Below are 27,238 nucleotides of genomic sequence, written 5' to 3'. Positions count from 1 at the left end.
TCCATGCTATCCACACATTCCTTAAAGGGCCACAATCGTTGAAAGCTCATTCCAGTTCTCCTTTGGCAGCTTCCGTTCCGAAGTCACCAACAAAGACCTCGCGGCCTGGAGCTTCTGGAGCAATATGCTGTTCTTCAGCTCCAATTTCTTTCCCTTCCTTTTTCCTTTCCCTTCTGTTGTAGGATTCTCTGGAGGCTACATATCACCATAACTTCAGCCCATACAAAGACTCACGAAAGCCAGTGTCCCAATTTAAAGACATATCTTTAACGATGGGAGAATGAGCACTGGGGGCAGTCTGGTGCCTTACTACAAGAGAAGCTCTCAGCATTCCAATGCCACTCACTCTGAGGTTACAATGCACAAATCATAGAATCCCTACACTGCAGAAGGAAGCCATTCAGTTCATTGAGCCTGCACCGTCTTCAATCCCACCCATGCTTTAAACCCATAATCCCAGATATTTACCCTGCTAATCCCCGGACACTCGGATCAATTTAACAGGCCAGTCAATCTAACCCGCACATCTTTGGACTGTGGGAGGAAACCAGAGCACCTAGAGGAAACCCACGCAATGTGCAAACTCCACACAGACAGTGACCCACGGCTGTAATTGAACCTGAGTCACTGGCACTGTGAGGCAGCTGTGTTAACTACTGTGCTGTCCCAATTGATCAACTGATCAATTATACATTTTTCATATCAAACTCTCTCACCTTTCATTAGTTGTGAACCAATCATCTTCAATATAAATCAATCATTAATAACACTTGCTACATACTTTAGCCAATTGCGTTCTATCTTCTGACATCGTGGGATTTTATTGGTCCGTAGAATCTGGATGCTTCCTCCCCCTATTGCTGCTTCTTCCTCTGTTGTCTGGTAATTCCCAATGCTTAGCTACAAAGGTCAAAGTTAAGGTTCCCACCCACTCCTGCTATCGCTGGCCAAATGAGACAGATGTACATTCTCACATCTAAGAAGAGACCTTTCTTATCTGGATCATGTGAAGACCTCTATTCATAAGTAGCCCTGAGAACCGTAATGCCAGCAACTTTCACTGATAAGAACGTGCATATTCTGAGGTTCGTGGTTCCCAAGAATGTGATTCTGTCTGCTAAGGCTTTAGCTCATCATCCCCCGCAACAGCTGCTCTTGGCTGAAGTGCACAATTATTTTTATAAAATACAGTTAATACTTTTCAAAATACACGTTCAATCATAAATATTTGTTCAAATCTCATTCTTATATGCCTATATGCAGACAGTTTCCCTGTTAAACTGTTAGTCTGATCTGAGGCCATTTCACTTGGTGTCAATTGTTTGATTAGTGCCTTAAATCCCTAATTGTTTAAAATTTCTCTGACCTACTGGGATTTTCTCTGCACCACTTCCATCCTTTCCACCTGATTATGTTGTTTGTGTTAATTGAGGTTGAATCCATTAGCTATAGCTGCTATGGTGTCATTGGAGCCAAGCCTTCAGGAATTGACAGAGAGAGAAATAAAATAAAGTCGGGACTTGTGATCTACCCTGCGGCCACAGCACACTTGCACCCTACCTGTAGCGCACAGTTGAAAATCACTGGCCCTCCTGAAAGCAGAGTGGCAGTGACGGACTGCACAAATACAGAGAACAAGGAAGTATAGAAAAAAATGATTATTGGGACACTTTAATTTTCAGAGACTGGTGGACTTTAAAAGCTCAAATCATAAAAGCAATGGATTTCTAGAATGCATTTGGAACAATTCCCTAGAACAATATGTATTAGAACTGGCAAAGCAATTGGCCATACTGGATTTACTGATGTGTTATGAGCCAGAATTAGATATCAATCTGACAGTAAAGGGACATCTTGGGAATAATGACCATAATGTGATTGAATTTGATATTTGATTTGAGAAGAAGGGAGAGCCACTAACCTAGCCTTTAAGTACAAGTAAAGCAGTCTCAAAGGGATGAGAAGTAAATTGAATCCAGCAAGCTGAGATGAACTGTTAAACCTAAGGAAAAACACTGGGTAGTATTCAAAAAATATTTGATGTGATTGTTATATGTTAGTTATTGTGCAATGCATAGTTCCTTTGTTCAGTCTGTGATGTCATTGACTACTTTGCAGGCTTTACTCAGTCCAGATCCAGCCATTGTGGAGTGAACAGTTATCTGATAAAGCTGTTCTGTTGTTACACCCAAAACCCACGTGCTTTCATTTCCTGGTCTTTTATCCTGAACAAGTGCTACAGATATAACAAAGTTACCTAGGATATGCGGGTTTTGTAAAGGCCCACTTTGAAATCGTAAGGCAGAATTCTCCCAAGCACCTGCCACTGATGGTGGGAGAAGATAGTGGGAGGGCCAGAAACTAGTTTTATCCAGTGTGAATTTACAGAAGGACCTCTTGCTGGTGCCCACTATGGTGGGTCAGAAAACCTGCCAGAGGACTTCATTTGCATCCTTAAATGGGATGCAGGTGAAGCTCCCCTTCCCCACATCAGATTCTCCGCAATGCCAGTGGGAGCACCTGCTGTCATGAAATATATTTGGAACAATTTGGCGTACAGATGATGGGATTCATCTGAACAATGCTGGGGCTGCCTTCAGAGTTCAGGATGGTGACCCTGGGCCCTGAAGCACCACAGTGAGTTGGTAAAGCACCTGCAGGTGAATCTTCCAGATCAGGTGGTCTGGAGGTGGTCTATCTTCAGTGTTAGAGTGGCCTGGAGATCTGTCTTTTTTTCTGGGAGGTCCACCTTTCTTCGATGGTGAGTCAGTGATATTGGGCACCTTTTCAGTTTGGTACTTGGACACAATGGTGGACAATGTGCCATCCAGGCCAGCCCTGCCATGGAATGTGGCGTAAAACATTCGGGGTCATAAATGATAACATTGGGGTTGAAGATTTGGTGTGTTTTCCAAAGCTACCATAGTGGGGGAACACCATGTTTCTCTCCCTGCTACAACATTTAGTCTCAAATTAGGAGAATCCCACTCATAATGTCAGGTTCTACTTGTATGATGTGGTAACACTCACTTCTATTTTACCTCCAATTCTCTCTTATTTCCCGTCTAACATCCTGTCCTGGATAAATATTAGGAAGACCAAAATTATTGCTTTGGTTCCTGCCACAAAACCTGACCTCTAACCACCATTACCATCCCATTCAGGCTATTGTGTCAGACTAAACTAGGCTGTTCATGAATCCAGTGTCCCATTTGACCCTGAACTGAATTTCTGACTCCCATTGTCCTCTCCATCACAAAGCCTACATCCACTTTCAGAATATTCTACATTTCCATCTGTCTTGGCCCATCTTCTGCTGAAATCATCATCTTTCTTTTGTTATCTCTACACGCAACTATTTCAATGCTCTGATGGCCAATCTCTTATGTGCCATCCTTCATGAAATTCTGCTGCCCTTATCCCAACTCCCACTAATCCTGTTCACTCATTACTCTTGTGCTCACAGGACTGTGACTGTCAGTTTACCAGCACCACAAATTAAAAATTCTCATTTTTGTGTCTGAATCCTTCTGCCTCTCACCTTGCCCCACCAATCCTATTTGAGCACCTTAGGATCCACAGAATCGTACAGTGCAGAAGAGGGTCATTCAACCCTTTGAGTGAGTTTGACTGTGTTGTCTAGTCATGCTCTTCAAAAAACCCTCAGCACTGAGCAGGCCCTCCTCTCATGGCATTGTTTCTGACAGGGAGCCATTGCTGGTTGAATCTTTGGTGCTTATTCCTAGGCTGCCTGGTGTTGGCTTCTGTGCCCTGATGGTATGGAATTCTGAGGAGTCGAACCAGAATTGTGGAATGTGCTGTTGTATAGAGAGATGGCAGTATCAATTAGGTCAACTCCAGTGATCACCATCCCACTCGGTTCCGAATCCGGCTCATTGATCAATGGAATGGCAAACCTAATTGAAGCTATCAAACACTTAACACAGCATTTCCTGTGTGTGCGCATTGTGTATCTTCACATACTTATGATTCCACCTGTTCAGCGGCAGAGGTCAGGGTGTTTCAGGCCCTGACTACTATTTAAGACCAAAGTAAGGATTTTAAGGGGACTCGCAGCTGTTAACGTTGTCGGAGCTCCAGTGCAGACATTGCTGTTGCAGAGCTCGTGACCCCAGAACTTCAGCTAATGACCTCATGATGGAAAGAGCTGCACTGGCCTTAAATGTTCGCTCAATCCACACTGACACATGGAATCAACTTTCTTCAAGGTACTGAAACAACTCAGCAAGGCTGTTTTGAGAAAAAAAGCTTCAAATCTGCAGCCTTTTCCAACTAGAAGGAAAAGGGTGGCAGTAGCACAGGAACACCACCGCCTGCAAATTCCTCTCCAAGCCACATACCTTCCCGACTTGGAAATATATTGCCGCTCCTTAACTGTCTTTGGATTAAAATCCTGGAATTCCCTACCTAACAGTGTAATGGTGTACCTACACCGCCTGGACTACACATTTTAAGAAGCTGGGCAATAGACCCAGGCCTAGCCAGTGACACCCACTTCTTGAGAAAGAATAACTAAGAAAAAAGATGGCAGCGGCCTTTAAAGTCATGGCTGAGAGTTGAAGATCCTTTGCTCCCACATAGTGAGTGATTGCTTCCTTCCCTAGCACTTAATTTGAGAAGAACTGAGAGTCATTAACCAAGTTTTAAGTAAAGCAGACTTGAAGGGATGAGAAATAAATTGAATGCAGAAAGCTACAATGAACATTTTGACATAAAGAAAAAGAATGTGAAGTATTCAAAGTGTGTTTGAAAGACACCAGACCAGAGCATATCTTAAAAAAAAAGCTTAGAAACCATAATGTCTCTCCATAAAATAAAATGAAAAATCATTTTCCTGCACCAATTATTAAAAGATTATTGCCATTAATTTCTGCTAAGACACATTATGTTCCCTTGTTTTAGATTTCTCCATGGCTCAATTGGGCTGGAAAGGATTTTGCACTGAATTATTCTTTCTTTTGAGTATAGCTATCATGCATATTTAGCATGAGTATTGTGTGGGTTACAGAAGGCTGCATTCCTGCCACAGTTTTTGTCTTTGCGTTATATTAGTGGACAAATAAATGTAATTGGTGGTATATTTGGAAAACTTCAATATTTTGAAAACAACATTTTCATGGGATAATAGAACCATTGGGAAAATGTTGCACTCTATAGATAATTTAGGCATTTTTTTTAGATTTTTAATATGTACTTGTCTTTGTGCAGAAATGAAGCAATGCACTAGAGGGTGCTGTTGTGACATATTTTACCTCTTTTCCTTTGATTTCTTTGTGATACGTACTGCGACTGCCATGCTTTACTCAAAACAAAAGATAATTCGATGCAAAATCCTAGGCAATAGAATGAAATTGAGTCGCACGTACAAGATCCTTTCCAGCCCAATTGAGTCATGGAGAAATCTAAAACAAGGGGACGTGATCTTAACATTGGAGGTAGATCATTTGGAAGTGATATCAAGAAGTACCTTTTTTTTACACAAAGGATGTTTTAAATTCGGAACTCTGTCCCCAGAAAGTCAGTGGGTACTTTGGGCACGTGGAGCTTTCAAGACTGAGGTAAATAGATTTGCGTTAGGTAAGGGCAACGGGTACTTGGAATAAAAGCAAGAAAATGGGAATTGAGGTGCAGATCAGCAATGATCTCATGAAAGAGCAATAAATTTTGAATTTATTCTTTGATCCGATTTAAGTAATTGGATTTTACAACCTTTCAGGACTTTCTAAATGTTTTAAAACTAATTTCCCTCAAATTCCCAAAACAGCAACATCTCTCTGGACTGCCCTTGTTCTTGCAAGCATTGCATTCAGCATTTCTCCAGCTTTTTGGCTATGTAAGCCCACCTGCTGTTTGATGAGGTTAATAGCGAGAAAGACATGATCATCAGTCATGTGGCTCTCCAACCTTTTGAGAGTAATAAACTCCGAGATTGACCCAATTGCACTTATCCCAATTTCTACAGTTAAATTTAAATTCCTGAAACCACAAGCTGCCCTCTAAAGTACATTCTGACACGCATGAATCATGAGCTAGTTGTTCACAACAGTAATCTCAGCATTTCGCAGATACTTTCAATTCTGAATGGGGCTTGGAAGTGTTCCATCAGAAGGTGAAGCAGATATTGCAGATGGTGTGTTATGCGATCATTTTATTGTAGGAATGTAGCTGTTACTATTTAGTTAAAAGTTGCCTCATCTATCGACAGATGCATGCTGCCTCACTGCCGTGCCATATGTGGTATGAAGTTGTCAATGCTGTTGTTGGTGCGGTGAAGCACATCCACACGAATTCAGTGTTAGATCTCTGAATGTGTCGATAGACAGCTGAGTGTCCAATTAAATGCTGAGGGAAGGATTTGTGGTGTCCAAATTGGACAGCTTGTCAATGCAATAGAAAATAAAGGTTGGTAAAGTATTGATGTCCTGCCACTGAATCTTACCAGCATTTTATATAATGTCTCGCATCATAAGATCACCGAATAGATATGGGATGAGGACAGCTTTTTGACTGAGTGTAGCTCATCCACCCAGAGGAAAGCAGTCCTCCATCACCACGGTTTTGCTGAGGGAAGGAAGGGCAGAAACTGTGGAGCCCCTGTCACAACTTGCAATCTCTTAGGTTTTGGAATGAAGGATTACAGATGTTACAGCATTGTTCCAAAAACAGGGAGAATGGTAAGCCTGACAATTTGGGCCAGACAGCCTAACGTTGGTACTCAGACACTAATCCAAGACACAATTAATTGGCAAAATATGGGTTAATAACTGAAAGACAGCCAGATTATGGCAGAAACCATGTTTGACTAATTTGAATTGAATTATTTCATGAAATAATGGGGAGGATGGATGGTGGCTGTGCAGCTGATGCTGTCTTGATGGACTTTCAAAATGCATCTAATAAAATACCACACAATAGATTTGTTAGCAAAATTCAAGTTAGTGAGGCATAACTATGTGAATGTGAATTGGCCAAGGGGCATAAAGTAAATAGGAGTGAACAGTTTTTAAGGCTTTAGGGATGTGCAGTGCTGTCTTCCAGGCATTGATGTTCAGACCACTGAACTACTTGATGCACCTTAATGACCTAAACTTAAATGTACACAACTTTATTTAAGCATTTCAGATGGCACAGAACTTGGAACTATGGTCAACATTGAAGAGGATATGAAGAGACTTTGGAACAAAGGCTATTGAAATGTACAGACTTATGATGCAGAGAGATGTGAAATAATATTGCTAGGGAGAATGAGGGGAGGCAATGTAAGCTAAAGAGGATGTGATTCTGGGTGTGTATGCATGCAAATCTTTTGAAGGTGGCAGGACAAATTGAGAGGGCTGTTTAAAAAGGCATGTAGGCCATTGGGAGCTTTTTCGGCCCTTTGGAAAGATGGAGGTGCAGAAGAGGCCTGTAAAATTTTGAAGTGCATTTTCCAACTGCACAATCACCTCCTTGTTTCGGATCGCTTCCCCAGAGTCGGGCTGTATGCACAAATGGCAACCTGCCTGGCAACTCAGGGAAGCCAATTAAAGGTGTTTAATACATTCTGTCATGGCCTTTTCCAAGGGCAGTGCCAGTTTGTCTGAGGCACACCGGACCACTGCTGTGTTGGTGGCTTGCCTTGTCGCTGGAGACAAGAGCACAGCAGGGGAACTGTGTTTCATGAAACGAATCTACAAAGTTACCTTTTAAATGAGCATATTAGCATAATTCAGCACATCCATGGGCAAATGCTTTCAAGCAGAGCTGCTTCCCCTGCAGAAGAATCCTGATAATTCTGGCTATTAGCGATTGCCAGAGTTAATAGCGTGGCTCCATCGTGATGCCCCATACTTAATCTTTGGGGTCCCTGACCTGGAATTCATCCCGATAACAGGATCGGCACACTCTCAACAAAATGCAGCCCATGGGGCAGGATTATCCATTCTGGGTCAGGACCCTGATGTCAAGGAGGCCTCCAAATGGTGTCAGGATCTCTGAGCTGACTGCCTTTGTGTCTGACCTAGTGACTAAAGGGCGTGCTTGCTATTCAATTAAGGAGGGTGGGCAGGCTTTCAAAACATAAAGAACTCCCACAGCACCAGCTTAATGTCCAACAAGTTTATTTGTAGCAAATGCCGCAAGCTTTCGGAACAGGCTGTCTCTTCGTCAGGTGGCTGAGACAGCCTGTTCCGAAAGCTTGTGGCATTTGCTACGTATAAACTTGTTGGACATTAAGCTGGTGTTGTGGAATTTCTTTCTGTTTTACCCCAGTCCAACACCGGCATCCCAACATCATGGCTTTCAAAACCACAAAGTCAATAAACCTCTGCATTGGAATGAACTGCATCCTGTTCTTGCAGCTAAGGGAAAGAGAGAGAGAGAATGGACTCTGCATTCTGAAGCCACAGCTATCAGACTACCATTGTGGAGGAGGAATTAGAGGGAGAGAGGGACTTCAAAGTCAACCTGTAGCCCCAAACTGTCGTCTGCCACTGAGAGACCACCCCAATGCTGTGGAGGGCCTGCAGGCCAACTGGAATTTTCCAGTCAGCCTCTCTCTAATCATTGATGAACTTTTCAATCATCTCAGTTGCCCACATGCTCTTTGCAGATGGGTTCTACCCGAATCCAGCCTCCAAGGAAATGATCTAGAGGCAGGATGGTGCTGGCAAACTCTCACCAACTGGCAATGTGCACTTCCACGCCTCAACCGCCTCAGGTGTCTCCCCCAAATTGGGGCCAGATTTCTGCCATAGTTATATTTAATGTAACATTACCACCAACCCCGCTATGAGATCCCTACTCAATCATCTCATTGAGAGGGACAGCATTATTGCAGAATAATGTTTCTGCTACGATTAGATCTGTGAGCATTTGTGATCTTTCTAATTTGAGAATTTAATGTAAAATGCCGTGAATGATCCTAAAAATTAAATCAAATCACAGATCAAAGTGACAAGCTGACTGAGTGCACAGTCTGCTGTGAATTGGTGAATGCTCTGGTAAACACGAATTGTACCCAAACAGAACTTTGTCATTATGCAATAGTACAAAAATTGGGGTGCTGAGTATTGTCGCTAACATCAGACCTGATGTAACAGGAGTACATTTCTGTAACTTGACAACTGCAAAAAATGTGTAACTTTGATCATTTGTTGAGTTGAACGGTCACGCAGGAGCTTTGTGGCTTTTCCCACCGAAATGATGAGGCAATAAATATAAGCATTTCCCCGGGTGATATGAAGCCTGCTTGCATCTGTGCTCTCATTAATTTGTGGGGGAGATGTGTTTTAATGATGCTCTCGCTGTGCTTTTCAGAGCTCATGTTTTGCAATCTTTTCTTTCAGTGCCACCCACTATCCCATTGTGTGGACTTCAAGGAGTTGTTGACACTGGAAATGATGTCACGCTGACTTGTAACTCCAAAGAAGCTATCCCCACTGCGATGTATTCCTGGGAAAAACTGGACTCAATAACTAAACTACCACCAATGTCAGTACATGGTAATGTACATACTTGGTTATCAGTACACCTGGTTAAGAAAGTTCTTTCTGATTTTTTTTATTACTATGAATTTGTGAGCTTTAAAATGAATTGCTGATGGTCTTGTGGTTTTGTCCAGTACTGAGTGAACACTTTTGGGCTCGTATATCATAAATAAAATCTATAATTACCTGATTATCCATTTCTGTTAAATGGATAATGCTGATAGATTTAGGGAAGCTGATTTTCAAAGTCAACATTTTCAGCTAGCGTTACCTTATTATTTCTGGCTTCTTATAGTGCTCTTATCAGTTAAATCAACAGTGATGATGATGAAGACTGCGCCTTTGATATAATTACCATGTAATAGCTGCCTCATTTATACAAGAAAACTCAGAAACTCATTAACGATTGTGAAGTTTGTTTTTGAAACACAACACGGGAAATATTGATAAAAATAAATGTAGTGCATCAGTGCAGCAGTGGCATTGAACGGTAATTTTTTGCAAATGGGAACAAGAGAAATGATGGAGATTAATGGGAAAGTCATGACTGGGGGAAGGAAAAGATCAGACAACATTAATCAAAGGAATCGTGAAATAGATTGGTGTAAAATGTCAGGAGATCATAGTGAATAGCGATAGACCGGGATGCTATTCTTAGGCAGGAATCATATAATGCAACAGATATAGATTACAACATTGAGATTGTACGTTGGCATGGGACATCGCTGTTCACCTCTGCAGACCTCTCGATGCTTGCTGCTAAGGATAACAAATTAAGCGAATTTCTGCAATCTAAGGTCCTTTCCGCAATGGAAGCGAGTTTGCGAGCAGGACATTTGTATCCTGAATGAATGCTGTCACCTCTGGCAGACCTGTGTTCAATGTTTGGTGATGTTACATAAAAAAAAAATCAACATTTTTATTAAAACAGAATAATTCTGTGACTGTAGACAGGGCACACAATAGAATTATGCCACCATTAGTGGAAGCTAAATATGAGGAATATAGAAACGCTAGCAAGAAGGGAATGAGAAAAAGGTCATTTGGCACATTAAGCACACTATTTGCAATGCATCATGTCATGGACTCAAAACAACTTATTTAATCTCTTGAGGGAAACAAATAACCACAGGCAAAAATACAAACGCTAAACTGTTTGAAATTTCTGCTGGAAGACAATCTGGTGAAATTGTGAGATATTAATCTAATACATTGCAATCTGTATTATCCACTTGCCTGGTTATATTTTATGACATTTTCATGGTGGTGGTAGCCTGGAACCCGAGTACTGCAAAGAATATTTGGTCTCCTGTATTAGTGGTTATTCCAGTTTACCATTTGGCAACCTGATGTTGATCCCTTTCATTTTTGAAGGACTTTATTTAAATAGTGTTAAAGGAAATTGTTAGTTTAGGAAGAAAAAGGCTTGATAAACTTGTCATTTTGATTATGATGCACCTCATGTGCCATACAGTGCGGTTTAATGGAAGCATAATATCTTTGTGACACAAATCGTTGGGTTGAAAGTATACCATGTAATGTGAGAAATGGGTACAAAATTAGTAATCACCTAGAAATGTAAGGGTTAATGGAGGACAGCCAGCATGGACCTGGTGATGGCAATGGCGTTTGAACAATTGCAGTAGATGCTTGATGAAGTTACTCACTGGAAGTTAAGTCCAGTAAAGAAAGAGAATATGGATTTTTTAAGACCATGTTTCATAAGGCTTCTGACAAGAAGCTGGAGGCATGTGTTACAGGAGTGAGAAGAAAAGCGGGGAGTAAGTTCTTTATGCCATGCTTTGCCACAGGCGAGAATTGCATTTGTTAAGGAAAAACTGGATAAATATTGAAACACAAGATTATGGGAAAGGCGAATAGGCACTTGGATTAGTTTTGCATTACTCTAGAAAAGAGCAATAGCTAAGTGACCTCTTTCTGCAATGTAAACCTCTGATTCAGTGGTTTCACGTGTTAATGCATTGGACTAATATTTATTTTTCGAATGCTGAATGAAGTTTGCTTTAATAAGATTACTAATGTGAGAAATTTCATATTCAAATATCTTAGCATGTTATGAGCTATGAGGAGAGGCTGAATAAACTGGGCTTGTACTCGTTAGAGTTTAGAAGAATGAGGGGAGATCTCATTGAGACTTATAAGATGATGAATGGGATGGATAGGATAGAGGTGGAGAGACTCTTCCCGCTCAAAAAAGACAGTAGGACTAGGGGGCACAGCCTCAAGATAAAAGGGGGGCGGTTTAGAACGGAGTTGAGGAGGAACTTCTTCACTCAAAGGGTGGTGAATCTCTGGAATTCTCTGCCTGTTGAAGTGGTGGAGGCTGCCTCGCTAAATATTTTTAAGACGTGGGTTGATGGGTTTTTGATAAGAGAGGGGATTAAGGGTTATGGGGAGAAAGCAGGAAAGTGGAACTGAGCCACGACAGATCAGCCATGATCTGTCGAAGGGCAGGCTCGAAGGGCTGGATGGCCTACTCCTCCCATTTCTTATGTTCTTATGTAAGACGTGATTTGATTCCCATGTCAGCTTGTTGACAAACCCAAGTTGCATAATTGCATGTATGATATTCTGATGCTGAAAATCACTTGTCAACTTCTTTCACATGAGGATTTATTGCACTTCAATGCACGAACAAAAAATAACTGGATGCCTGGGATGTTAATAAAAACCAGCACCGCCCCCTCCCAACTTCCCTGCAGACAGGATTGGGGCAAAAAGATTTGCAATAATAGATAGGGGGGTATAGTGTGGAAATCCTGCCACCTTTCCAGCTCCCTATGAACCTGGGTTGGGAATGCTTTTGTAGTCTTCTGGGGGAGGGGGCTACATCAGTGATGAATGGGGACACAGCCCACCCCCTCTCTTGTTGTCAACCACCCTTTTTCCCCCACCCCCCCCCCCCCCCTTTCCTCCACCTGCAGCACCCATCCCACCCACTTACCTGTCTCCAGAGGACCCATTGCTGATTCTCTGGGTAGGCCCCTATGCAATGGCCATGGCTCCCGGTGACATGTCGGTGCTGCAGATCTGCGTTTGATTGACCAATAGGGGGAAGGGGGTAAGGGTTTCCACACCACAGGGGCTTTAATTCAGTGGGAAACCCTATGATGTCTAAGTAAGCTCCTGGTTACCTTGGGAAGGTAATATGGGATTCTTCTACTGGTGGGTAAGACCCATGTTATACCACTAAATTCTGCCGCTAGTCTGACTTGAGGACTAATTTGCTGAGATCTCCACATTCTTGGTTCAGAGAGGTGCTTAATAAGGGGCAACTGGCACACCATAGACAAGAGGAATGCTTCTAGTGACAAATTTACGATCAGATTAGCTTCATTGCAAGAGGACCTGCATATAGGAGGTTTTACTGCAGCTGTGCAGGGCCTTGGCGCGATCATGCCTGGAGTATTGTGTGCAGTTTAGGTCTCCTTACCTAAGAAAGGATATACTTGCCACGGAGAAAGTGCAGTGAAGGTTCACCAGACTGATTCCTGGGATGGCAGGATTGTCGTATGAGGAGAGATTGGGTCGACTGGGCCTGTATTCACTGGAATTTAGAATTGAAATGTGTAAAATTCTAACCAGGCTGGATGCAGAGATGTTATTTCATCTGGATTGACAGTCTAGAACAAGGGGGTCACAGTCTCAGGATATGGGCTAGGCCATTTAGGACTGAAATGAGGGGAAACTTCTTCAGTAGGAAGGTAGTTAACCAGCAAAATTCTCTACCAAGGAAGCCTGTGGAGGTCAAGTCACTGAATATATTTAAGAAGGGAATAGATTTTTAGACTCTAATGGTTTTGAGGGATATGGGGAGAGCGGTAGAGATGGCATTAAGACAGAGGATCATGTTGAATGGTGGAGCAGACATTGAGGGGATGAATAGTCTACTCCTGCACCTATTTTCTATGTTTTTATGAAACTTGAAACTAACATATCTGCGGATATCAGGATGGAAGTGGGGGGGAGTGAAGAATAATAATGCCATGAGCACCCGTTCCTAAAATTAAATACTTTTTAACTTTTCTTTTCACCTATTACTAGTGATTTACTTCAGATTGAAATTTATTCAAATGAAGACTTGATAGCCTCATCAAAGAGCTGACTTGGAACAGTTGCTAAACCTGATGTAGCAAAAAAAAGGCTCATTTAATAGACACGGTCAAAAGGACAAAACCCACTGAATCGCTGCGGGTAAATTACTTTATATAATAATGTTCCTTCAGCTTCATGATACATCATACTCCTCTGAGGTTTCTGATTGCATTGTCTGTATTCGTTGTTTAAAATAAACTTGTTAAATATAAAAGTGGTCAAAAATGACAGAAAAGTACCATCAATGATAAAACATCCTCTTGCAATGTTTAGTCATTTTATTGAGTATAGTTTTGATACTTTCATCTTTTTGTTTTTCAAGTTTATTCTTAAAATATTTATTTACAGTTTTAGACTGCATTTCTGCAGGTTGAGGGAATATGTTCCTGGGTGAAAAAAAATGAAGCAACATGTCAGAATGTGGTGCTGCAAACTTCTTCGAAGTAGATATGACAATGTGACACAGACAGAGGTCACATAGAGTTCAAAAGTATTTGCCATCAGACTTAGCTTCATCATTTTCATGGTCATTTAATTATGGTTAAACCTATCCAGAATAATACTTGCATACAAATATGCAAAGATTTGTTTAGATGTATCACAATTAATCAAACTATCACCCACTGCCAACATTGTAGCTTTCCTCCTCCTTATTCATGGTCTTGATCAATTCCCTTCTCAGTTCGGGTGGCATGGTGGCACAGTGGTTAGCACTGCTGCCTCACAGCACCAGGGATCCGGGTTCAATTCTGGCCTTGGGTGACTGCACTTTCTCTCTGTATCTGCGTGGGTTTCCTCTGGGTGCTCTGGTTTCCAGCCACAGTCCAAAGATGTGCATGTTAGGTTGATTGGCTCCTATGGTAAATTGCTGCTCAGTGTCGGGGGATTAGCAGGGTAAATATGTGGGGTAACGGGGATAGGACATGGCTGGGATTGTTGTCAGTGCAAGCTCGATGGGCCGAATGGTCTCCTTCTGTACTGTAGGGATTCTATGATTCTGTTGGCTGTAGTTTTGTAGGGTCTGTGTCATCTCGCTCAGCTATGCTAGTTTCCATTAAGATGCAGGCCTGGAATCTGACAAAACTTTCAAAAACCTGAGACTTTCTAAAAAAAATACCGACCAGTCAAAAAAAACTTCTTGATGCAAACCAATGGATTGTTGAAACAAATTGTGGTACTGGAAGTACAATGAGACCTTGTGCAGCTATACATAGTAAGTATAAACGGGGACTTGCAAAAAAAATACTGACTATGGCTAGGATTGAACTGGAAGCACAATAAACTGAACCTGCAAATTTTATTTTGTGGGTAGCCATTGAAAACTACTTTGCCGAGCTGGATTCATAACTCTTGGGGATCTGGGCCTTCCCTTTCCCAAGATCCACTAAAATCCAAACAAAATGCAAAAATAATAGGCCCGTAGAATATTTACACACTGCATTAATAATAAATTCTAATAAACCACACTTAATGGAGCTGCTGCAGGCTCTTGTGTTAACCTGTGCATGTTCCAGGAGTGCCAACTGCATTGTAAGATTTTGGGTTGTCACATGAATACTGGGAACAGTTTATTATTACCTTCAATATCTGACTGTCCATGTTGATGTATCCTTTCAGCTATCTGACATATGCTTCCATGCCCTCCTTGTTGCTAGGCACATATAGGTGGCACTGAAGACTTTTTTATTTTACACTCAAATGCATGATCCAACAGCAGTGCAATCAGAACCAACATGCATGATGCATTATGATGAATGCCAGAAGGGATAGAACAAACATGCATGATACATTATGATGAATGCAAGAAGGGATGTAGGCTGCAGAAAGATGCAGCCTCTTTTGTTTTACCTGTGCACACACGAGAAAGCGCTATATAACTTTAAAGAGAAAACCTGGATTAAAGATGGTCATCTGAACTTCTGATGCCTTCCTTACTTCTGCAAATCTTTGCATCAGAAGCCATTGATGGAATGGGGGAAGAAAATGTGCAGCAAGTATCCACCTTTTGTTAGTTTTTCTTCTTATCCTACTTAGTTGCTAAGATCCTCATTTCCTTTTGAGCACTACAGTGTGCTGCATTAGATTTTTATCTTATCGAATATCATTGCAACATATGTTCCTTTTCTCTGTCTGTATATGTTTTCCTAAGTTGAAGAGTTGGGTTCAGTGACCCTTCATAACATCTCACTTTGTGCATACAGAATCAGAGGAGAAGAATCTTGGCTCATTTAGAGGATGGAACTCTGGAAGAAGCACTGGGTGAACTGCACACTACAAATGAGGTGGAAGGGCAAGAGGAGGCGAAAGGAAGGAACAGGAAGAAGGTGGCTGCAGAGCTTGCTACAGACAGTGTTCTGTCATGTGAAGCATGCATTGGTACTTCATAGGCCTACCTATAGAAGAGATTTGATAAACAAACAAAAGGCTCTGCAGGTCTTTCGCGGATGTAGACACAACTTTGCGAGATAATTGAATAAGTTATAGAGGTGTGGTCCTAACTTTTGTGATAATAGCACATGGATTCGCATTCCTTGACGTCACCATGGTGCACATGACAGTGCCGTGACTATCTACTGAATAAGACGTTAGAATTCAAGTGGTAGCAAATAATTTTCTCTCGTACAGCTCTCTAGTTATCCTGAAGGAATGCTCCGTACTTGAGGCGTGGCAAGAAGTTGCTTGTGAATTTTGAAGGCCAGTAATCTCAGCCCTAGGTTTTCTTTGCCTAAGTTCCTCAGGGCAGAGTCCTAAGCTTCAGCCGCTTCATCAGTGACCATGAAATGGGGATGTTCTCTGGTGATTGCACAGTATTCAGTATCATTCACAATTCCTTAGATACTGAAGCAGCCCATACTAACAAGTAACATCCAAGCTTGTACTGATAAGTAGCATTCACACCACACAAGTGCTGGAGAGTGACCAACTCCAAGAAGGAAGTGTCTTTAAACCACCCAGTCAATTGCAGTGCCATCATCAAATTCCCTCATCGACAACATCCTGGACATTAGCATTGATCAGAAACTGAACTGGACCAGCCATATAACTACTGTGCAGAATTTCCCAGACTCTGACCTGCTCATTTAGCCAGAGAGTAACTCACTTCCTGACTCCCCAAAATTTGTCCATCACCTTCAAGTCAGGATGAAGAAGTAATCTGCATTTATCTGGGTGAGTGCAGCTCCAATAACACTCAAGGAGCTTACACTAGCCAAAGCAAAGCATCCAGTTTGATCGACGCTCCATCCATCCTCGTAACATTCACACCCTCTAGCTGGTGCAGAATGACAGCTGTGAATGTCATCTACAAGTTGCACTGCAGCAATTCACCAAGGTTTTCTCAATAGCATCTCCCAAACCACTAACCTCTGTCACTTAGAAGGAGAAGGGCAACAGCCACAACGGGAAACTCGCAATATTCTACTCCAAGATGAACATAATGCTGATTTGGAATATAATCCAATCCTTTACTATCACCCAGTCAGAAACCTAGAGCACCCTTCATAACGGCACTGTGCGTGTACCTGCAGTAATTCAAGGAGGCAGCTCATCACCACCTTCTTGAGGCCAATTAGAAATAGACAATAAATGCTAACCTTTCCAGTCATGCCCACAACCATGGAATGAATGAACACAAAAAAAGGACCAAATGAGCCAGGTAAATCTGAGGAGAATGGCTCATTGTTTTATCCAGCCGATGCTGTCATTGGGCTGAGGAATTACCAATTTGGGGGACAGAGTTGACGCACAGCCACAGTATTAGGCATGGTGCCAACATTTGATGGGATATGAAGGCCACAGTGATGAAGGTCTGCCTGCTTCCACACTGCTGCCTTCATTACAGTATGTTCTTGAAGAGAAGCAATTTAGATTCTGAATGACATACCATGCAGAGACAGTGAAGGCGAGCACTGGGGTCACACATACAAATTCATTTTTTAAAACAGATGCATTGTACAGAAGGAAAAAACTTGCTACTGAATGCTGAAAGTTTGTGCACGAGTGATTCTGCAGGAGCAGGATTGTAGATGAATTATGGATTTTTTTTGTGAGAATTGTCCATGGCTGACAGAGTAAATCTCTTTTGCCCACATGTTCCACCTTTTTCTGAGCATCCTCTGACTGGCGATAATTGGGCTAGTCTATTTGTTCTCCTGCTGTAGACGACTGTTGTAATGTGTAGTGTGTAACAGATGGTGGTGAGATTGGGAATTCTTGCTGGGTGTACAGCTGTAGTCCATTCCTTACATTCAGTCCAAAGATAGCAATCCTTACGTTGCATATTCTGGTACACTCAATGTTAATTCTTTTGAGGAATGTGCCTTTCTGTTTCTTTATTCAAGTCACGTTTCTCAGGAGATAGTGGGATGGTGCTGGGGTATTCATTAGTTCATCATCAAAATCTCATGTAAGCTCTTGCCTTTTCTCCATTCTTTCAAAGTTTTTTGTTTGACAGATTGTCATGAAACTCGGGTCTTTCAATGCTGCTAGGATATAGCTATTGACTTGCATGATGAGGTTCTTGAGGTCTGAAGGTTGAGATAAATTTTCATAGGGGTTCTCTTGTTCATTTGCTGAAAGAAGATCTGTCAAAGCCACAGAAAAATGATAGACTTGACCCACCAACAATATCTAAAGTGTTGCCTCTGTCTTACTTGCATCCAATTTGTAGAGAAATGACCAGTCTCACTTTTGGCTTCCATCTGTTCCACAGAGGGCACTTAAACTGAACCATGGTAGGTGATGGGACAACTCTATGGGGTGCATCACCTGTGGAGGCAATGTCAACTTTCGGAAACACAAAGCATCCAACCACTAAGATATGGGTGGGAATTAATGGCCTCGCTTGACCTGAGACTGGAAAATGTCATTCAAGGTCAATGGACATCTCCGTTCTCCACTCCTCACCCGCTCCGATTCTATGGCGGGCTGAGCAGTTGAATTTGTTGTGAGTCGTCATGGACAGTCAGCTTGTAGGAGGTCAACTTGTTCTGTTGCTCTCCCCGCTCTTCCACTAACAGGACCAGTGTACCTCAAGTCTGTTGCGCCTATCCTTAAAGGCAACAGCAACTTGCATTCATCTAGCACCTAAAAATGTAATTAAATACTCATGGGCATTCACAGGAGTAGATCATTAGACCACTTCCTGGTCCAGGTGTGCTGCAGTTTTCCAAAGCAGGCTGTTAATGTGGCCTGGATGCAGGTCTGTCCCTCGGCAAGGCTTGGCTGGAAGACAAAGAGGGGGAGGAATACTAGACAACCCTGCAGCTGCATCCTTTGTTGTTAACCTCAGGATCTAGAGTGCAGGAGTGCAAAAATCCTAAGTACCAAAGAGTCAGTGGATAACTAGAAAAAGATTCAACTTATTGGGCACCTCTACTCACAAGCAGAAGACTTGGTACACATTGAGCATCAAGTTGATGGATTGCCAGGCATCTTGTTGCACCTTTGGGACTTACTGCAGGACCAAATGGTGGGATATTCCTTTCCACCTTATTAGCATTGACATGTTGGACCTGTATCTGTTGGAAGCATGGGTATCATTGTAATAGTTTTGCTGCGTTTCTACTGCAAAGGTGGTAATGGAACGCGCACAATTTCAAGGAAATTTACAGTCAAAGGTCTGCACTTGAAATGTGACCTCATAATTTCTCTTGCTGTTTACTATCAGCTTCTCCTTTTTTTTTAAAAAATAATTTGTTGTATAAAAACAACTGAATCGTGACCCAGGCGGCCTACGGGTGGGGGTTGCTACAGCAGTTTGAGGGTTTTACTTTTATATGGCTTTCCTTCAAACTATATTAATCATCAAATGCAGATGTGACCTTCAGCAAGTGTCTGTGAGCTCAAGCAATGTCAGTACTGCCTTGTCGATGAAGTGACATATTTTAGGATTATTCAGAAATACTTTTTATAAATTGATATATTATTATGACTCCCCTAATCATTCAATATATTCTTTCAGATCAGACACCGGGAACGTTGATTCTCCGGAATATCAGCACTGCTACAAATGGTTTGTACCAATGTACAGCATCTAATACGATTGGATCCAGTACCTGTGCCATTGACCTACAGGTTATTGCACGTAAGTACGCTATCAACGCTGGCTTTTTGCAGAAAATACCACTTTGTGAATTTTTCTTCTCCTCTGAGTGAAGAATTTAGTTTGACCTGCATTTACACCATGCATTAATAGCAAGTAGAATTTTGAAATCTACAGCAGTTGCACACATCAGCCATCCAGCCACTGAAAACAATTCAGACTCTAGATTAAGCAGAGTTAAGCCTGTTGAAAGAACATTTAAGGTAACCTATTCATTATAAAAATACCTACCTTGTGAATCCTTGTGAATTTTATAAAGAATTATCTTTGACAATAATGTTCTATTATATGGCAATATTTTTGGGGTTTTTCAGTGTGAAAATTGGGTATGTTAAACATTAGATGAATAAGGCTGTTGTTATATTTCATCTCAAGCCTGTAATAACTATTCTGCCATCCTCTTGTTGCAGCTTAAACATCTATCTGAGCAAGTAGACAGAACCTCAGTTTAGTGGCTTATTTGCTCTGACAATACAGCATTGCATTGGAGAGTCAGCTCAAACTATGCACTCACGTCCTAATGTGAGTCTGCAACCTTATGAATCAAAGGAAAGAGTGAAGCTGCCATTTCTGATATATCTTTCTGAGAAAGTTGCAGGCCAGAGAGAGGTTTAAGTACAATTTATGATGGGTTTATAGAAATAAGAGGTTTGTTTTATTACTTTTGTTTTTGTAAGCATAAACTGGCTTCCTCTTATGTATAACAGTAGGGGGAATTTCTTGGGGTAACCTCCTGGGGAATCTTATATGCAGTTGAACACAGCAAACACAAAGACTGAAAAACAATGTGTAGTAAAAGGTGTTTTGTTTAACCAACATGTGTTGGGACAGAGATGATCTGAGGATTGTAGCCTCTGTGACGTTACATCACATGAGCATAACAGATAACATTTCTGAAGATATGATCTTCCTGTGCCACCTCTCATTCAAACTGGATGATCCAATTACATTAACACACTTCGTTTACTTTGACCATTGGCCTTCTAGCTTTGAATAGATTTAGGAATTCATTGGTCAACCTGTTGCCTAGTAACTTCACCCACACAAATCCGGTAGGTCCTAGGGTCGCTCTGAACACCTCCTAACAATAAGGGAATCATCTTCCCTGTCAGTTTCCTTGCCCCTTTATTAGTAGAAGCTACATTCCAACTATTCATTACAGCTAGAAGCTGAATCCATTCATTCATTTCAAAAAACCTTGGCATTATAGCTGCCTATTCTGCCTCTGATAATATAAAGAAGTATAGAGTAATACATTATTCTATACTTCTTTATTCCAAAAGAATGCAGTTTGTCTGCTTAAACCTATTTCCCATTATGCTAAGGGGTAAACTGCTCATTGGCCAAAGTTTACAATAAAATACAAAAATACAGTTTAAACCTAATAATACTTGTTCAAAAAATGATTATATATGTGCTTAAACAGACAACACTTGCGTGGCATGTAAGTGATGCACATTGAAATACTTCAAAATATAAGGAACACGGTGGTCCCTAATCTACTTTGTTTTGATAGTCCATTAAAACAGGGGTTCCCATTGCTCCCACCATAGCAACCCTTCAATTTTCTCACTTTCCCTGATGAAGACACTCTCATATTCTGGGTTTCAGTTTCACAGGCAATGGTATTTTCCAGTAGAATTGCCTTGGTGACTATCCTTTATGTACATTTTGACATGCTTTACGATTTAAAGCTGTATTGCAGTTGATCACACTCTTACTTAACGAGTATGATTCACTGAATAGTCACCATGAGTGGGAATGCTGAGAATTTTTTAATATATACTTCCCACACTTTAGGACAATTGTAGCACGCCTCATGCTACTCTAGCTGAGATAAAGTAAGTTAGCATAAACTCAGGATTGACTCTAAAATTTTCCTATGTTCCTGGGAAAAATTACACTGGCAAAGAGTATCTGGTGGTTGGGCCATTAAGAGAAGCTAGTTGCAATGTTTACCTTAGAAATAAATATCTTCGATTCCTTAAATGGTTTGACAGGTGCTACCTTTTCATTTAAAATATCTTATTGGTATACTTTTGAGATAAAATCCGATTGAAAAAATGCAGAGTAAGGGTGAGAATTGTATTCAGCTAGATGCTACTGTTGTAAACCCACTTTTTTTTTAAAAAAGCTTAAAATTATACATATATGGTACTATAATTAGCACGTGTATCTACCAAGATAGATAAGAATCTGGCAGTAATAATATGTAAAGAATTCGCATGAGAATGTCAAAAACATTTATGAAATTTACCTTTCAAAAATCCTGTGTTATATGCCTCTGCCACTTACTATTCATTCTCTGCTTGTCATTTGAGCTAATCTTTAAAAAATATCATTGTTGAAGGGACTGTGTGATATTATATGACAATCCTAGTAAGACTGCTGGGATGAAAGTCACCTCTCGCTCATGCTTGTTAACGGTCCTAAGTGAAATTAGTTCAGGCAATCACAATCCAGTTCTCTGGGGATGCAGGTCCATAGCACAGATCTCCCAATACTTTGGCACTAATTGACACTAATGAGGCAATCTCACAGAAACATTATGAGGCTGGATAATGTGAGAAATGGAAATGTCATGCTAATATTGTGAGGGAAGAGGAAGGGATTCCAGTAGCTTTCTGCAACAAACTGTGTTTGCAGTGTTATACAAATAATAATCTTACACCTTTTATTGGTTACCTCTCAGATGGATGTTTGGCACATGTTGCTCATTAAAATTTCCAGAAATACTGTGCAATGTTACAAAGGAATATTTTTATTCCAATCGTATTGCTGTGGAACTACTAGAAGTAACCACTTTGCAGATGCATTCTTAAATAGATAGGAAGAGAAACCAAATCCTGAAAAGCTATGGGCAACCATTGTGTGGTTATAAATCTAGGTGAATAGTGGAAATGAGAAATGAAGACTGGCATTTATAAAGCACCACTGACAATTTCAGGACACTCCAAAATGCCTTTCAGCCCATAGGTGCTTTTGAAGTCTAGTCATTATTTGAATGCAGGAAAATCAATAGTCAAGTTGTGCACTGCAAAGATCCAACAAACAACCATGTGATGAACAATCAGGTAACCTGTTTTGTGTGTTGGGTAAGAGATAAGTGTTGGTTAGGATTTCAGGAGAACCCTTTTGCTGTTTTTTTTGAAGGTGCTATGCTTCTGAAGGGACAGAAGTCTCCATTTTAATGTCTTTCCTACAGGACAGTACCTCCAACCAGACAGCACACCCCCAGTGTGAGCTGCGCTTATGGAATCAGAACTTTGGGTCTTGAAATATAACCCATCAATGGCGAGAGTCCTACCACTGTACCAAATCTGGAATTTAGCAATTTATGTTCTGTCTTGTGAACTGCCATACACCCTGGTTCATTTGCCAATTTCTGGAAATGGCTGCATTTTTTTCACAAAGTGTTTTCTAGTAGTCTAAGGTTAGTCTCAGAAACGAATTCTGGCAGAACCATTCCAGATCAACTGTGTGCACTAATATTATAAACATGGCATAAAAATCTGTCCACTTAAAGGAAGACTTACTGGTCCAAAGTAGAAGACTCATTAATGAGTCTTTAACCCTCTGACTGAAGAATTTTCATCAGAATTTTAAGGTTACCATATTTAAGACAAGTGACATATGCTGCAACCCTTGGAGTTGTTCTCGCTCTTACTATTTAAACTATGCCAAAGGTGCAACGATGACCTATTATGTGAATAAACACATGTTTTTCCTGCCACGCTTCTGACTGAGTTCAGGTGGAATAGATCTACACTCTGATAACAGTCCTGCAATACGTGTACGATTATTACTATCTTCAGAATTTTAGATTGGTGTTGCAGAAGCCATAACAATACAGTGAACTAAACCATAAAAATACTTTGTTAGTATACCCCAAAATGTTTTTTGTGAAGTGGTTCGTAGAACATAAAGATGCCATTGCACTGTTAGGCCAACATGTGGTATGTTATATTACATATAGAAACTTAGCCAATTCCTGCTTCTATTTTCTACTTGGTTCTTTGAGCCTGCTTTGCCACTCAACATAATCAGGACTGATCCTTTATCTCACTGCAAAACTCCTGTGCTCTCCCCTTACCTTTGATATCTTTAGAGTCTAGGAATCTATCTGACCCCTTAAATATATTCAGTGACTTGGCTTCCAGCCCCTTCTTTGTTAGAAAATTCCACAGGTTCATCATCCTCTGACTAAAGAAGTTTCTCTTCATCTCAGTCCTAAAGAGCCTAGCCTGTATCCTAAGACTTGTTTTAAACCTTCCAGCCAGAAGAAGCAATGCTCTTACATCCAGTATGTGCAGCCATGTCAGAATTTTGTGTTTCAGTTAGGTCCCCCCTCATTCTTCTAAATTCCAGGGAATGCGGGCTTTTTTGACCCAGTCTTTTTTCGTACGACAATCCTGCCATCCCAGAAATCAGTCTGGTGAACTCTATGGCAAACCCTGTGAAGATCATTGTATTTTTACAACATTCTAACGGGATATGTGTCATCGCTTTGGCAAAATGTCACCCTGTGTCACAGAATGGGAAGGAAAAAGTATTAAAAGTTACCAATGCTTCAGACCAGAACTACACACAATACTTGAGGTGTGGCCTCACCAAGGCCTTGCACGGCTGCAGTAAGACACACTTGTTCGTGTACTCAAGCCCTCTTACAATAAAGGCCAACATATCATTTATATTCTTAACATCTGGCTTACTTTCAGTAACGTGTAGAGGGAAAACCAGGTCCCTTTGTACAATCTGTCATTATTTAAATAATATTCTGCCATTCCGTTTCTCTGTCCAACATGGATAGCTTCACATTTATCCACATTATACTGCATCAGCCACATATTTGCCCACTCACTCATTGTCTGAATCACCTTAAAGCCTATTAACATTCTCCTCACCTCTCACCTTCCCATCAAGTTTCATGTCATAAGCAAACCTGGGAAATATTACTTTTGGTTCCCATATCCAAATCATTGATGTATATTGTGAAAAGCTGGGATCCAAGCACTGATCCCTGTGGGCTCCAAGTCATTGCCTATTTCATTGAAAAAGACCAATTTATTCCTACTTGTTTTCCTATCTGCTCACCAATTCTCAATCCATGCCAATACATTACTTCCAGTCCCGTGCACTTTTGCACATGAACCTCCTATGTGGGGCTTTGTAAAAAGTTTTATAAAAATACAAATGCACCACATCCGCTGGTTCACCCTTACCTATTCTACTAGTTGCGTACTCAAAAAACTCCAATAAGTTTGTCAAATATGACTTCCCTTTCATAAAGCCATGCTAACTTTGTCTAGTTCCATTAGTATTTTCTAACTGTCCTGTTATTTCATCCTTTACAATAGACTCTAGAATTTTCCCCACTGCTGATGTAAGGCTAACTGGTCTGAAATTCCCCCTTTCCTCCATCCCTCCCTCTTTAAATAATGGGGTTATATTTGACATCCTCCAAACTGCCAGGACTGTTCTAGAATCTACTGAAATTTGGATGATGACAGCCACTATTTCCATAACTGGCTCTTTTAATACCCTGGGTTGTAGGTCATAGAATCATGTTATAAAATTCCTACAGTGCAGAAGGAGGCCATTTGGCCCATCGAGTATATAGTGACCTTCCGACAGAACTCCTTACCCAGGACCACCCCCACCCTATTCCCATAAATCCACTTACCCCATTAATCCTCTAACTGACACACTTTGGAACACTGAAGTGGCAATTTAGCATGGCCAGTCCACCTAAACCTGCACATCTTTGGACTGTGGAAGGAAACTGGAACACCCAGAGGAATCCCATGCATACACGGGGAGAACATGCAAACTCCACATAGGCAGTCATCCAAGGCTGGAATCAAACCTTGGTCCCTGGTGCTGTGAGGCAGCAGTGCTAACCACTGTGCCACTGTTCTGCCCAGATAATCAGAGCCTGAGGATTTATCAGCTTTTATTAGTTTGCTGCTTGCAGGTTCAAGTCCTAAAATACCTATTTCAGGAAGCACATCAGAAAGATCTCCACCGGAGGCTTGGTGCTTCCTCAGAAAGTAAGTAAATATCAGAACAGCTGGTTTGAAAGCATCAGAAATGAGAAGCGGGCCACCAGCTTATTATACAATGATACATTTTCTGGACAATATCACACATAGTGGAAATACTTATTAAATATTGGTTACAGGGAAGAAAGAGAAGCTAAAATTCTCTCTTGGCTTCTTTTGCTTCAACAGCACAACTCCAGAATTTTGGAATCATCATCGGAGCAGTGGTGACGGGGATTCTGGCCCTTTTGCTATGCATCTTCTCTATTATTGTCATTCTGTTCTACTGGAAGAGTAAAAACAAGTATGAAGAGGAAGAGATTCCCAATGAGATCAGGTTAGTACTTCAGACCATGAAGCAAGGCAGAATTTGCATTTATACAGCACTTTTCAAAACATTTCAGAACTAATGAATTACTTTTGAGGTATAGTCACAGATGTAGGTAAATCAAGCAGCAAATTTAAACCTAATCTGGTCACAGCAATGCAACAAAGACCGGTTATAATCTGCATTTTGGTGATGTTGCCTGTAGACTAAATCTTGCTGTTACACCAAGAGAACTCTTCTGTTTTATTTGAACAGTTCTATTGGATTTTGCTTTATCTCCAACTGAATAGCAAATGGAGTCTAAGTATTTAATCTGATAGTGTTAGCATTCCCACCGTACTTGGGGATTTTTGGACAGATCCAAAATCAGGTAGCAATTAGTAAACCCTTTGAGAACTGTGGATTTATCAGGTGTCCGCTGTGGCTCAGTCGCTAATGTCTTTGCTTCACTGTCATGAGGCCATGGATTTAAACTCCTTCAACCACTTGAGGGCAAAATCTTGTGTATGGATCCCGTTCATTACCTGTGGAATGATCCACTGTCGTATTTGCCCCCTTTCAGATGAGTCATTTGTCGTGAGGCAATGCCCCATTATTTTTCTGAGAAATTGCTTGCTCAACTTTTAACTGAATGGAAATTTTGCAAGTACTGGATATTGAAGCAATGGCTGCCATAGAAAGTCATACCCAAACCTCTTGGAAATGCACAGTAGGTGAAGTATTTGCAAGGCAAGGCTGCCCAGCCATTAGAAAGGGATTGTAATTGACCCAGGTGTTATCAAGAAAGTCTTCAGCAGAAGAAAGAGGTTGAAATTTGCTCTCTCTCCCTTTCTGTCTTTTGGAATATGATTGTCAGCTGGTTCAAGAAGCCAACTCTGTTAGAAATCTACCAGTGATTATTATCGTGTAATAATTGCAACATATTCAGCATGTGACCACATCAAGAAACCAGCTAACCCAAATTAGCCACCACGTTTAAAATCTATGCCTCAAGGACATTTAGTTTTATATTTTACTTTTATTTATTGGACTTGGATGTGTGTCTGTCCGTGTCCATGTGTGTCCATGCGTGTGTGCGTATGTGTGTAGGTCTGAATGACTCCACAAGGGCCAAATGCTCTGTGTTTTTATTATTTTTTTCTCTGCTTTAATGGTTAATAAA

The 27,238-nt window shown here is 41.0% G+C and overlaps 1 protein-coding gene across 3 annotated transcripts in view; it reads left to right on the top strand.

The window, feature by feature from the left end:
- The window catches only part of igsf11 (immunoglobulin superfamily member 11), a 272,948-nt gene that overhangs the window by 142,859 nt on the left and 102,851 nt on the right, over nucleotides 1–27,238 (top strand). For all 3 annotated transcript variants that reach the window (XM_080203904.1, XM_080203902.1, XM_080203903.1), the window contains 3 exons: nucleotides 9,348–9,503; nucleotides 19,567–19,689; nucleotides 25,938–26,085. In XM_080203904.1, coding sequence (XP_080060030.1) covers nucleotides 9,348–9,503; nucleotides 19,567–19,689; nucleotides 25,938–26,085 — 427 coding nt within the window. The remainder of the gene's footprint in view (nucleotides 1–9,347; nucleotides 9,504–19,566; nucleotides 19,690–25,937; nucleotides 26,086–27,238) is intronic.

This window comes from Carcharhinus amblyrhynchos, chromosome 15 (assembly GCF_965287045.1).
Source record: "Carcharhinus amblyrhynchos chromosome 15, sCarAmb.v2.hapA, whole genome shotgun sequence".
In the NCBI taxonomy this organism is placed as follows: domain Eukaryota; kingdom Metazoa; phylum Chordata; class Chondrichthyes; order Carcharhiniformes; family Carcharhinidae; genus Carcharhinus; species Carcharhinus amblyrhynchos.
The sequence above is the reverse complement of the archived record's forward strand: the minus strand, read 5'-3'. Positions and strand labels throughout refer to the sequence as shown.